This window comes from Kogia breviceps, chromosome 11 (genome assembly GCF_026419965.1).
Source record: "Kogia breviceps isolate mKogBre1 chromosome 11, mKogBre1 haplotype 1, whole genome shotgun sequence".
Lineage (NCBI taxonomy): Eukaryota > Metazoa > Chordata > Mammalia > Artiodactyla > Physeteridae > Kogia > Kogia breviceps.
The window spans coordinates 90,704,635-90,718,107 of record NC_081320.1 but is presented as its reverse complement, the minus strand read 5'-3'; the positions used below and the strand labels follow the sequence as shown (position 1 = coordinate 90,718,107).

The 13,473-nt window shown below is 35.4% G+C and overlaps 1 protein-coding gene across 1 annotated transcript in view; it reads left to right on the top strand.

The window, feature by feature from the left end:
- GEN1 (GEN1 Holliday junction 5' flap endonuclease) overlaps positions 1-13,473 on the top strand; it is a 30,095-nt gene that overhangs the window by 8,989 nt on the left and 7,633 nt on the right. Inside the window, exons 3-10 of the mRNA XM_067008083.1 lie at positions 165-351; positions 5,049-5,225; positions 6,540-6,650; positions 8,976-9,049; positions 10,385-10,476; positions 12,259-12,409; positions 12,714-12,750; positions 12,841-12,921. Coding sequence (XP_066864184.1) covers positions 165-351; positions 5,049-5,225; positions 6,540-6,650; positions 8,976-9,049; positions 10,385-10,476; positions 12,259-12,409; positions 12,714-12,750; positions 12,841-12,921 — 910 coding nt within the window. The remainder of the gene's footprint in view (positions 1-164; positions 352-5,048; positions 5,226-6,539; positions 6,651-8,975; positions 9,050-10,384; positions 10,477-12,258; positions 12,410-12,713; positions 12,751-12,840; positions 12,922-13,473) is intronic.

The following is a 13,473-nucleotide window of genomic DNA, read 5'->3' as shown; positions in this document are numbered from 1 at the left end:
GACACACAGTGGTCTCTCAGTCCAGTCTACTTAAAATAAAATCTTAACAAATAAAATGTTATTGCATATATGATATTAATGTTCTTGCCATTATGTCATACTGCTATGTTGACTTCTGCTATCAATATATGATGATTAATGTATTATTAACTTTTATATTTCAGGAACCTATTTTTTCGTATCTCATATTTAACGCTAATGGATGTAAAACTGGTGTTCGTTATGGAAGGGGAACCCCCAAAGCTGAAAGCTGATGTCATAAGTAAGAGGAATCAGATTCGGTATGGACCTTCGGGAAAAACATGGTCTCAGAAAACAGTGAGATCACATTTTAAATCAGTCTTAAAAGAGGTGAGCATTCAGATATGATCTAATAATTCTGATTTGAATTATAGAGTATATTTTACTCAGATAAAGTTTTTCGTTCAGTATCCTTAATAATTATTAACTTTACTGTGACTAGAAGGACAGTGTGAATAGAGAAGAGAGTTTACGTTTTGGAGTGAAACTCACCTGCGTTCAGATTCTGACTCCAGCCATTAGAAACTCTGAGACAGTGGGCAAGATTTTTAACCTGTCTGCCTCGTTTCCTACTCTGTAAAAGAGGATAGTAATACTTTACAGGGATATGGTAAAAATTAGAGAAAATATATCTAAAACAACTGGTACATAGTCAGGACTTAATATGTAACATTTTATGACATCTTCAGCACTTAAAGAATTCCCAGAATAGAGGCCTCATTAATTCATACTTTACTCATTCAGGATTACTGAGAGTTCATAGAATACGTATTTGGCTTCCTTTAGGGCTTTGTAATTTTAAAAAGTACTCAGTTACATTTTAATATATTTATACGTTATAAAATATATATATATATATATATATATATATATATTCTGTTTTGTTTTGTTTTTGGCGGTACGCGGGCCTCTCCCTGTTGTGGCCTCTCCCGTTGCGGAGCACAGGCTCCAGATGCTCAGGCCCAGCGGCCATGGCTCACGGGCCCAGCCGCTCCGCGGCGTATGGGATCTTCCCGGACCGGGGCACGAACCCGCGTCCCCTGCATCGGCAGGTGGACTCTCAACCACTGCGCCACTAGGGAAGCCCTAAAATATATATTTTTATAAAAGTGTAAAAAGAAGAGAAATCTATAATACGATAAAGTAAGTAAAACAATAGGAAGCTATTATTATCTTGTCTCTTTTCATTTAATTTATTTTTTTATAAATTTATTTATTTATTTTTAGCTGCATTGGGTCTTCGTTGCTGTGCGGGGGCTTTCTCTAGTTGCGGCGAGCTGGGGCTACTCTTCCTTGCAGTGTGTGGGCTTCTCATTGCAGTGGCTTCTCTTGTTGTGGAGCACAAGTTCTAGGCACACGGGCTCAGTAGTTGTGGCTCGTGGGCTCTAGAGCACAGGCTCAGTAGTTGTGGTACACGGGCTTAGTTGCTCTGTGGCACGTGAGATCTTCCCCGACCAGGGCTCAAACCCGTGTCCCCCACGTTGGCAGGAGGATTCTTAACCACTGTGCCACCAGGGAAGTCCCCTGTCTTTTTTTTAAGTGTATATATTTTTTAAAATTGCAGTAATCATGCACAAATAATTTTTATCTAGAGTTTTCACTTAACATATCCATGTTTCCCTGTTGCCATATTCTATTCAAAATCATTACTTTAATGATGGTACATGTATGAAGGTATGAAATCATTCCCCATGATTGTATATTGTATTGTATATTGTTTGCCTTTTAGTTCTTCTCTATTATACAGGAAATTATGATGACCATTTTTTTGTAAGCATGGCTTTTTCTTGTGATTTTAAGATAAAATTACCCAAAGTGGGATTGATAGACCAAAGTTTAGGAGTGATTTTATAACTCTTGCCAATTACTTTCTACCAGTACAGATATGAGATAGGCAATTTCATTGCACCCACAAGATTATTGGATATTAGGAGGTTTATCTTTGTACTATTTAGTATGCAAAATCGAAGACATTTCTTTGTTTATATAATATGTATAAATACATATAATACATATTTAATATGTATTGTTCTTTTAATGGTGAGGTTAAACATTTAACTTAGTTTTTGTCCCTCTCTGGGTAATGACCATCATATCCTTTCCCCACTTACCTTTTGAGGTTTTACTTTTTCTTTTGTTCGTATTCTTTATATACTAAGGAAGTAAACCTTTTATCATATTTGCTTTGAGTTCCTATCCGTTTTTCTTTTTAATATTGTCTAAAATTTTAATTTCTTTTAAAAGCTATTGCATAAATTAATAAGCATGTTTCTTCAGAAATTCTATTTTCTATTTTTATCTGATTAAAAATAATAATTTTCAGTTAGTGACTATTCTATCTTAATGACTATCAGTAATTGAAGAAAATATCTGTACTGAATTCTAATTATTTCTTGTGTAATCAGTTCCTGGAAATATCTGTGGTTTACATACTTAAGGTATTAAATACCCAGTATAAAGCAAAACGATGTTTATGTCCTTTTGAGAAAATTGCTCTATTCGTATTTCTTTACTTCTCTAATTGTGGTGTTCTTAGGCATTTTGTATTGGTTCAATGTTGCCTGCCCATTAATCATTATCATATTTCTGTACCCTCAGTCACTAAGCCTTACGTTCTCCTAATCTACTGCCATTTTTAGTTACAGGCATGAAAAGCACACATTAGTCATCCAACACAACCTCCACCCCACATGTTAGAGACTTAGGGTAGAGAAAATTGCAACCAACCTCATCACAAATTCTGTGCTGGTTTTTGAAAAGAGTTGGAACAGAATCTGAAATGACTTTTAAACTCTTGTTGTTTTTTATGAAAGGATACTTTTTATGTATGGGTAACTTAGAAACAACTATGGTGTCGCAGTAAAGCAGCACCTGTAACAAAACTGTCTCTAAAGTCACCCAGCCAGAGTTCTGAAAAGCACCTTTTTTTTTTTTGACATAGTACTTTGTCTTTCTGAACCTTGTCCACATTGGGCAACATCTGGCAGAGGTTTTTATTACATCATATAGCATGCAAACAATTAATCAGTTAAAGCAAAAGAGAGGATATTTTTTCTGTCTCTAGAAACTAGGTAAATAGCCTCTTTTCCTCACCATATCCAGTATTCCTCAGTGATAGAATGAGAGTATCGCATATGACAAGAAAGAATGCACTAGGCTGTAAAGCTAAACTATAAGTTACTCAGCTGGGTTAAATTCATAACCCCAAGAAAACTGCAAATTGATACAAACACCCTGTACAGACATTTGACTTACTAGGAGCGCTCCAACAACGGACCCCTGTGTGGCTCCCCATAATGTGAAGTTTCATCGCACAGGGGAGGCGATAAGAAGTGAACTTTAAGGTCTCAAGCCAAAATTGTGTAATAGCGTCTTCTTTGGAAGAGCTCATATTGGGATGATCATCATGTGAGAAGAATTGCTGTAGTTTTACAGATGTAAATGTTAATGTGATTAATTATTATTATGTCAAGGTATTTCCAGACTCTTGAGATAATAGCATTGAATAAAACAATGAAAACTGCATATTCATTACTTTTAAAAGTACTTTTTAAATTAATTTTTAATCGAATATGGATTACTTTTTAATAGACATTAAAATTTTTAGCTTTTCCTTACAGAAAATTTTAAATGAATACAAAAGTAGCCCATCACCAATCTTTAACAGTTACCAACTCTTGACCAATTTTGTTTCATCTATACTCACACCCACTCCTCTACTCCACATTTTTTTTTTAACATCTGTATTGGAGTATAATTGCTTTACAAAGGTGTGTTATTTTCTGCTTTATAACCAAGTGAATCAGCTCTACATATACATATATCGCCATATCTCCTCCCTCTTGCGTCTCCCTCACACCCTCCCTATCCCACCCCTATATGTGGTCACAAACCACTGAGCTGATCTCCCTGTGCTATGCAGCTGCTTCCCACTAGCTATCTGTTTTACATTTGGTAGTGTATATATGTCTATGCCACTGTCTCACTTCATCCCATCTTACCCTTCCCACAGCCCAGGTCCTCAAGTCCATTCTCTACATTTGCGTCTTTATTCCTGTCCTGCCCCTAGGTTCTTCAGAACCATTTCTTTTTTTTAGATTACACATATATATGTTAGCCATATGGTGTTTGTTTTTCTCTTTCTGACTTACTTCACTCTGTATGACAGTCTCTAGGTCCATCCACTTCACTACAAATAACTCAATTTCATTTCTTTTTATGGATGAGTAATATTCCATTGTATATATGTGCCACATCTTCTTTATCCATTCATCTGTCATTGGACACTTAGGTTGCTTCCATGTCCTGGCTATTGTAAATAGAGCTGCAACGAACATTGGGGTACATGACTCTGTTTGAATTATGGTTTTCTCAGGGTGTATGCCCAGTAGTGGAATTGCTGGGTCATATGGTAGCGCATCCTTTCATGTGTTTGTTGGCAATCTATATCTTCTTTGGAGAAATGTCTATTTAGGTCTTCTGCCCATTTTCGGATTGGATTGTTTGTTTTTTTGAGACTGAACTGCATGAGCTGCTTGCAAATTTTGGAGATTAATCCTTTGTCAGTTGCTTCATTTGCAAATATTTTCCCCCATTCTGAGGATTGTCTTTTCGTCTTGTTTTTGGTTTCCTTTGCTGTGCAAAAGCTTTTAAGTTTCATTGGGTCCCATTTGTTTAGTTTTGTTTTTATTTCCATTTCTGTAGGATGTCCCACATTATTTTGAAGCAAATCCCAGACATAATATTGTTTTAGTATTTCAGTACCTTTCTCTAAAAGATAGGGGCTCTTAAAAAATAAAAACATAATAACCACAATACAATTTTTATTATTGCACCTAAAAGTTTAATACTAATACTTTGCCATTAAGTATTCAGTGCTCAAGTTTCCAGTTGTTTCTTAAATGTAGTAAGTTTTAAAACACCTAAATAGCTACTGTTAATATTTGTGATATAGAAGTAAGTTAAACACTGACAAAAGCAGCAATAAAAATGTTCTTAGATTTGTTCCACCTACTTTTTCTTTTCAGTGTCTTGATATGCTGGAATGCTTAGGAATTCCCTGGGTCCAAGCTGCTGGGGAAGCTGAAGCCATGTGTGCTTACCTCAATGCCAGTGGTTATGTAGATGGCTGCCTCACCAATGATGGAGATGCTTTCCTTTATGGGGCCCAAACTGTTTATAGAAATTTCACTATGAATACCAAGGTATTTTTTCTTTCTCTTTTTCAGCGTTTGTTTTACACACTACTTTTTTTAAAGGGATTAATTCTTGGCACTTAGCAATCGCTAAGTAAAATGTTTACTGTTACTAAAAATATCAGTGCCACATAGTTCATTCTCTTTGAAATGTGGATTTCTCTCCTAAGGGCTTGACTTGTTTCACAAGGTTTCATTCTAAATCAGTTTCAGCTATATATTATAAAAGTGCATACAATACTTATTGCCTTGGGGCTTCCCTGGTGGCGCAGTGGTTGAGAATCCGCCTGCCGATGCAGGGGACACGGGTTCGTGCCCTGGTCCGGGAGGATCCCACGTGCGCGGAGCGGCTGGGCCCGTGAGCCATGGCCGCTGATCCTGCGCGTCCGGAGCCTGTGCTCCGCAACGGGAGAGGCCACAACAGTGAGAGGCCCGAAAAAAAAATACTTATTGCCTTGACCCAGAATTTGCACTTTTAGTAAGCCTCAAAAACACCTCCAAATATGCAAGGAGAGATATGCAAGGATGTTAACTGAAGCACTGTCACTAATTACAAAAATTTGGCAAATACCCAAATGCTCATTGATAGAGAATGGCTAAACACAGCGGCGGTTCTCCTGGAGGGAGGTAATACATGGGACAATGTGGTGGTAATTATTCAAGGCTGGGCAAGGGAGACTATGGACCTTTGGTAGATTGCAGCCAGGGAGACTAAACCTCTTGCCAGACAATTCTGTTATCTTTCTGAAAATGCTCCCAGTAACCCCACTGAGAAACACTGCCTTAGAGTCTGTCTAATGTAAGCAATCATTAAAAAGGTATGTATTATTGATATTAAAGATATCCAGTTATATTAGTGGGCAAGAAATATTGCAAAATAGTATTTTTATATAATCCTAATTTTACTTAAAAATAGAGTAGTAAATATTTGTATGTATGTGTCAAAGAACACGTTTCTTAGAAGAATATGCCTGACGCTGTTAATGATAGTTAACTTCTGATGATGTAATTACAATAATATACAATTTCTATAATATACATTTTACAGTGCTTAATATGCAAGATGAAAATCTACTTTTGTAGACACCAAAAAACAATAAAGAGGAAAAAATGACTACTATTGTTAATTTTTTAAAGCCATTTTTGAAACTATGACTTTATTTCCAGATATTGAAGTGTTAGATTTTATGAAGATTCTGGTGATCAGGATAATTTTAAACTTTTAGGAATAAACATTTAGAGACAGCTTTGACAAATTATTTTTTATAATGTTGTTTTTGTTTAGTTTTTTGAAGATGAAACTGAATTTGTTCTTTCTTCTAGGACCCACATGTTGACTGTTATACAATGTCATCCATCAAGAGTAAACTAGGTTTGGATAGAAATGCTCTGGTTGGGCTAGCAATACTACTTGGCTGTGATTATCTTCCAAAGGTATGCTGAAATTGTCGTATTTATTTACTATTCATAATGGTTTTTTTTTTTTTTTTTTTTTTTTTTTGCGGTATGCGGGCCTCTCACTGTTGTGGCCTCTCCCGTTGCGGAGCACAGGCTCCGGACGTGCAGGCCTAGCGGCCATGGCTCACGGGCTTAGTTGCTCCGCGGCATGTGGGATCTTCCCGGACCAGGGCACGAACCCGTGTCTCCTGCATCGGCAGGCGGATTCTCAACCACTGCGCCACCAGGGAAGCCCATAATGGGGTTTTTTTGATACCTTACATGCTGTATAAATATGAATACAATATCATTTTATATACTTAAGAACCTAATTTAGAATATAGGTGTCATAAACTATTCAGTAACTAAAATAATCAGCATTTCAAGTGGCATTAAACAGCTTGCTCATCATGATACTGAATGTTATAAATGAGAAGAGAATCATAAACTAGTACCACAGCTTAAATCTCAGTAAACCGTTCCTCTAAGAGATTCACATTCATGTTTGACTATCGTTTTAGAGAAATGTAGGAATTACTCTTCCCTTGTCTCGTGCCAATATTAGTTTCTACACTGTTGTCTGAGTTTTGCATCTCCATTGTAGCTGTTTGTGCACATGCTCAGTGTTACTGTTACTGTTGCTAGGCAACATGACTATTGGGTTAAGCCATTCATTCTTCCATGCCTCCTAGCATTGCATTGAGTTTTGCTCATGAAAACCTTTTATTTTATATCTTAAGATACACAGTATAGTTCTCTGTAACAGGTATAATAGGTGAGGGATGAATTAAGAATTACAATCATAACCACATTCATAAATATGATGTTTAAAAATATAAAATGACTTGCACTGTAGCTCCTACTATTTTTATATAGTCCCATTATTATGTCCCTGCTGATCATCTTTGTATACTTACTAAACCCCTCATTATACTATAGACTCTGTCCCCAAGAGAAGTCCAAAGAAGGATGACATATAATTTTTTTTCACTAGAGCTTGGGAGAGGAAAAAATAGTAGGATAGTAAAATTATTAACTCTAATTTCTAATCTCTGTCACCAGTGACCAAATAGAGAAATCAACAATTTTTTTTAACTAGCACGAAAAGAAAACAGGAGGAAAAGAACTGTTAAATAACACAGAAAATAATTATTATAAATCTCATTCTGAAATAGATTTGTTTCCCATATGTAATTGTATCATAATTAAAGTCTAAAAACAGCTCAGTGTTGAATATAAGAAAAAATTTGCAAACTTGAGCTCACAGAAACCAATTTTAGCTGCAGTGGTATTATTATATTATATATACACTAGCCTTACCTATTTTGATTTTTTGTTTCCTTGCAACCAAAACTGCTATCTATTTATATCATTGTACTTAATGATCGTTAAGACTCTACTATCATGATTTGCCTAAAAAAATTTAATATATAACTAAATGCTAATACATGAAGGGTGACATACAAAATATCCAGCAACTCTTTTACTAAAGACATAGGCTGTAGAGATGGAAAATGCTTCTGGATACCCTCTGTTGTGCTATGTGTTACCCCTTTAGCTGAATCCTGAGTGTAGGTGGGTTGGAAAGGGAATTCATTTTAAGGGGGAGACCCGTTTGCTGGCAGGCACTCAGGGTACCTGGGCATTGGCTATTTACTAACCAGTTGAGAAGTATTTTAACACTGGTATGTCTCTCCTGATGCATATTGGCTGAAGAACAGCCTTACTTACAAAGACATATTAATAAACTTTTATAGGAACTGGAAGACTCAATTTAAACCAGAAATTGTCATGCGAATATACATTTATTTATATATTTTTTGTGTAGGAAACTTAATGCTTATTTTAATTTTCTTAAGTTATTAATTTCAAGAGTTAACTTGGAATTCTCCTTTGTTCTCTTTGGATGTCTGAATCTTTAAATATTTTATGTTCATATAATCAAATGAACATGCCTTTTCCTGATTACAAATATAACATAAAGTTAGGTCAAATTAAAATACTATCAAAATAATTAACATAGAAAATGAAAGCCCTCTAAAATTCTGCTCCTCCCTCTCCTAAAAGAAACAGTTAGTGGTTTGGTATATAACACTCTGACTTTTTTGTTTGCATAAGTTAACAATATAATTGTTATTTAACGTACAAATCTAAATCATACTCTATGCTATTCTGCAATTTTCATTTTACACGTAACAACGTGTCTTGTACACAGTTACCTCATTCTTTGAGCTACACAATCACGTTGAATGGACATCTCACTCTTTGTTTATCTATTCCCTAGTGATTAACGTTTGAATTTCTTTTCCCACTTTCTGAAAGGGAGTCCCTGGAGTTGGAAAAGAGCAAGCACTAAAACTTATAAAGATTTTGAAAGGGCAAAGTTTACTTCAGAGGTAACTAAAAATTACTTTTTCTTGTGACATTAGTCTTTTATTCTTATTGAACTTAATATTGAATACGAAAAGTATTGTGCTTTCCAAAAAAAGGTTTTGTGTTTTTGAGATGATCTGTATTTTTATTTAAAATCAGTTATTTTATTTATTCAGAAGTTTTCCAAAGCTGAAAAGTATATGTCCTAAGCCATATTTTGGTTTTTTCAATATTATTAGCTCATTACAAACACAAGTAGTAAGATGTCAAATGCGTTTATTTATAACCATGGGCATTTGCCACAGGCTATTTTAGACTATTTCATCAATAAGTAAAGATGAACTAACATTAAATTAATTTTATATTTTAAATTACTTTTTATATAAATACTTTGATACTATATTTTTCTATAAATGAAATGCCGGACATGTTGCAAATATTTAATAACACGATCAAAAATTTTACTTGACTGCCCTTTGTTCTATAGCCACAAATTTAGTAATACGTTAATTCTAGTGAATTAACTGTACAATTTGAGGATTCAAGACAGTTAGGATACAGAGCATATTCAAGTTTACAAACTGTGCTGTTTAGTTTTGAAAGCATTTCAGTTATATTTACTTGATGAGGGGAGTGTTTTGTAAAAATTAATATTTATGATGATAAAGTATAGAATGAATAAAAAGGAAAGGAACTAGGACACTGGGAGACGTAAAATAGTCCTTGCCTCCAGTAGTTATGAGATAGTGAGTACATGAAAGGAAACATTAAGTGGTAGAAATGAAGAAGGGGTGACCGTGAGAAAGATTTCAAATAGCCATGCTCTTTCTTTTAGTGCTTCTCTTTCAGCTGTAAAGCTACTGATAGATCTAAGACTTTAACAAACTCATTATTAACATGAGTGATTACTGTTTTCCAAAGCAGAAAAACAAAGGTATACTTTGGCATGGGGGTGAGTTAAGGAATCACTTGGGAATTGTGAAGAATAAAATAAAGAAGGAAAAGCAAGCAAATATGGCACTTGGCTAACAACAAATCATTCTTAGTGAGGCAGTTTCAGCAAATATGTACTTTTGGCAACATTTTATAAAATGTTTGCCTTCACGCTTGAAAATAATGAAATTACATTTTGTTATAATTATCTGTCATTCCAATTTTCATTAATTTAGACTAAACTGCCCCCTATTTATTTTTAATTTTTTATGTTTTTATGTCCCCAGACTGGGACAGCAACTTCACTGCCAAAGGAAATGTAAGTAGGCAGGTGGAAAGGAACAGAATAGCCTGATATTTGAGAACATGGCATTTTGATGACCCTATTATTTATTTTTTCTTTTTAATACCATTTTCTTTTAAAGGTTTAATCAGTGGAATGAAAAATTTTGTTACTCTGATTCACAACCAGCAGTTGTTAGCAAACTGGCTCATTGCTCTGTATGTTCCCATCCAGGTAAGCACACATAGGGAATGAGATCTCTAGAATATTATTGTCTGATACCTACGTTTTCATCTCTGTTCTTTTTTTTTTTTTTTTTTTTTTTTTTTTTGTGGTACGCGGGCCTCTCACGGTTGTGGCCTCTCCCGTTGCGGAGCACAGGCTCCCGACGCGCAGGCTCAGAGGCCACGGCCCATGGGCCCAGCCACTCCGCGCACGTGGGATCTTCCCGGACCGGGGCACGAACCCGTGTCCCCTGCATCAGCAGGCGGACTCTCAACCACTGCGCCACCAGGGAAGCCCCATCTCTGTTCTTATAGTACTTTTTACATACCTACCTTCCTTACCAGATTGGGAACCCTCAGTGTCAGGAGTTGTGTCACATACACACGGTAGGCACTCGATAAATATTTATTGAATGAAATAACATGATGTAAATGATAAATACAGGATATGTGCAGTTTGGAACTATGTTATCAGATTACTTTGATCCTAAAATTATGTTTTCAATATAGAAATCCATTTTAAGAAAAAAAAATTGTACTGATAAATCTTAGGGAAAAATGGAAGTGAAATCATTTGCTTATGTATCAGTGATTTATATTTATATATTTAAAGAAATCTTAACTGTCGTATAGTGCATTTTTATTGTGTGTGAAGATAGTGACTTAAAACTAATTTCTAATACATGTTCACTGTTAAGTAGCTTGGACCCTGTTCATTAGTCTTGATAAAAAAATGATGTCGCTGACATGTACTGGGTTAAAAAGGCCTTTTGCTCTCAGGAGAGATAAAGAGATCATGTTAGCTCATCTTTTAAAAGAAATTCTGCTTTATCTATTTGTCTTAATATGTTTTCATTAGCCTTTTAAAATGATAGATGAAACCATGGAAGAAATCAATGTTTTTATAGATAAAATGCCATTCTGCAGTTTTTGTTTTTCGTTTTTTGTTTTTGCGGTACGCGGGCCTCTCACTGCTGTGGCCTCTCCCGTTGCGGAGCACAGGCTCCAGACGTGCAGGCTCAGTGGCCATGGCTCACGGGCCCAGCCACTCTGTGGCATGTGGGATCTTCCCGGACCGGGGCACGAACCCGTGTCCCCTGCATCAGCAGGCGGACTCTCAACCACTGCGCCACCAGAGAAGCCCCCATTCTGTAGTTTTTTGAGTACCTTATAAATGATGATTTAGGTCATATCAGTTATGTAGGTTCTTTGTGTTCTCAAAAGTGTTGAAGGTAGTCATGCTTTCCTTTTACTGGGCACTAGGACCCCACACCCAGGCCACAATCAGAATTTATGTTCCAAGCATAGTTTAAAAATAGCTATATAGTAACTGAGAGCTAGCCACTAGCAGAGGTAATTAACTGCTCTATTCTTTTCATATTCTTATTAAAGAAACCATTTCATGAATTATTCTATTAACTAAATAATGTTTTACTAATAATGTCCTTCTTTTCTTTTATGTAGCTACCACATACACCACAGTTTTGCATTTGAGATTATTATAAATGTATAATTTCATATTACAAATTAACACTTTCGGACAGAAGGGTAATTTACAGAAAAAAAATAGTGTCGTGTGATAGTAATAGCTAAAGATCTACTTTACCATAAGAATTATTGTTGTGTTCATTACTCTATTCGGCCTAAATGTATTGAAACCCTTCTATATGCTAGGCGTTGTGCTAGGCAGTATTTGTTTTTGAAAATTCGGATAAGGGCAAAAAAAAAAAAATGTACATAGAAGGTAATTCTAAAAAGCAGTGAAAGTCATACTTTTTGTGTCTCCGTGAAGGTTCCCCTAAGGATCATGAACGTAATGGATGCAAATTATGTAAATCTGATCGATATTGTGAGCCACATGATTATGAATACTGTTGTCCTTGTGAGTGGCACCGAACAGAACATGAGAGACAACTAAATGCAGTAGAAAACAGTATTAAGAAGTAAGTTTTTTATATTCATTGTTTCCTGATATGGCCTATTTATACACCTGTGGTTGAATTATTTCCACGTAACTTTCCCCCATGTAGATTAATAACGTTTCACAAAATCCTTTTCTAGATTCTGTTCAAACATTAGGCTCTCTTAGGAGAGAGTAATTTAATAATGTTTCATTGAGAAGCTTGATGACTAGGATCCTATACAAGGACACTTTCCATTAAATGAGAAGAGAGTAAATGGATGATTTTAGAGTCTTATCTAAAATTGCCTGATTGTATTAATAACATGTATATAACTTATTTTCAGAAAAGCTTGCAGTTGTGAGGGATTCCCATTCCATGAGGTAATGAGTAATAATTCAAACATGTGTTTATCTCAGAAGCTTTTTTTAAAAGTTTGACATGTCAATTGCTATTTTCTGTTCTCTTGCTAGGTTATTCAAGAATTCCTTTCGAACAAGGATAAATTGGTGATGGCAATCAGGTACCAAAGACCTGATTTATTATTGTTTCAGGTATCTGAAAATAAACTTTTATTTTACAGTGGGAAGTTGGATACTGGGAAGATTAGAAGGGGTAATCACTTTGACTGATCTGAGAGGAGTTTGAAATAGATGGCTCTTGAGTGCACATGTGTTTTTCAGCAGTTATATCTAATCGTCATTCCTTTGCCACACAGTAACTATACTTTGCAGCCCACAAGACAAATCACAATTATGCTGCTCTTTACAAGACACGTTAAAGACCATGTACAGATGTATTGTATTCAGGGATACGTTGGGGGAGAGATGCTAATAACCAGAGAATGTAAAGATATATATTGTTATTGTATATTCTTACGAAAGACAGTATATTGTTATGGAAGACAGTATAGTTTACAAATGCATTGGGATTTGTAATCAGTGACCTAAATTTAAATTTGGACAGTCCGTCGCTTACCATGTGACCCTGGATGTGTGTTTTCCTCAAAATAGAAATAATATTACTTATCTTGTGAAGTCACTGTGCAGATTAAATGAGATTGTTTATATTAACCCCTAGTATAGTAGCTAGAGAAACAGAGTGGC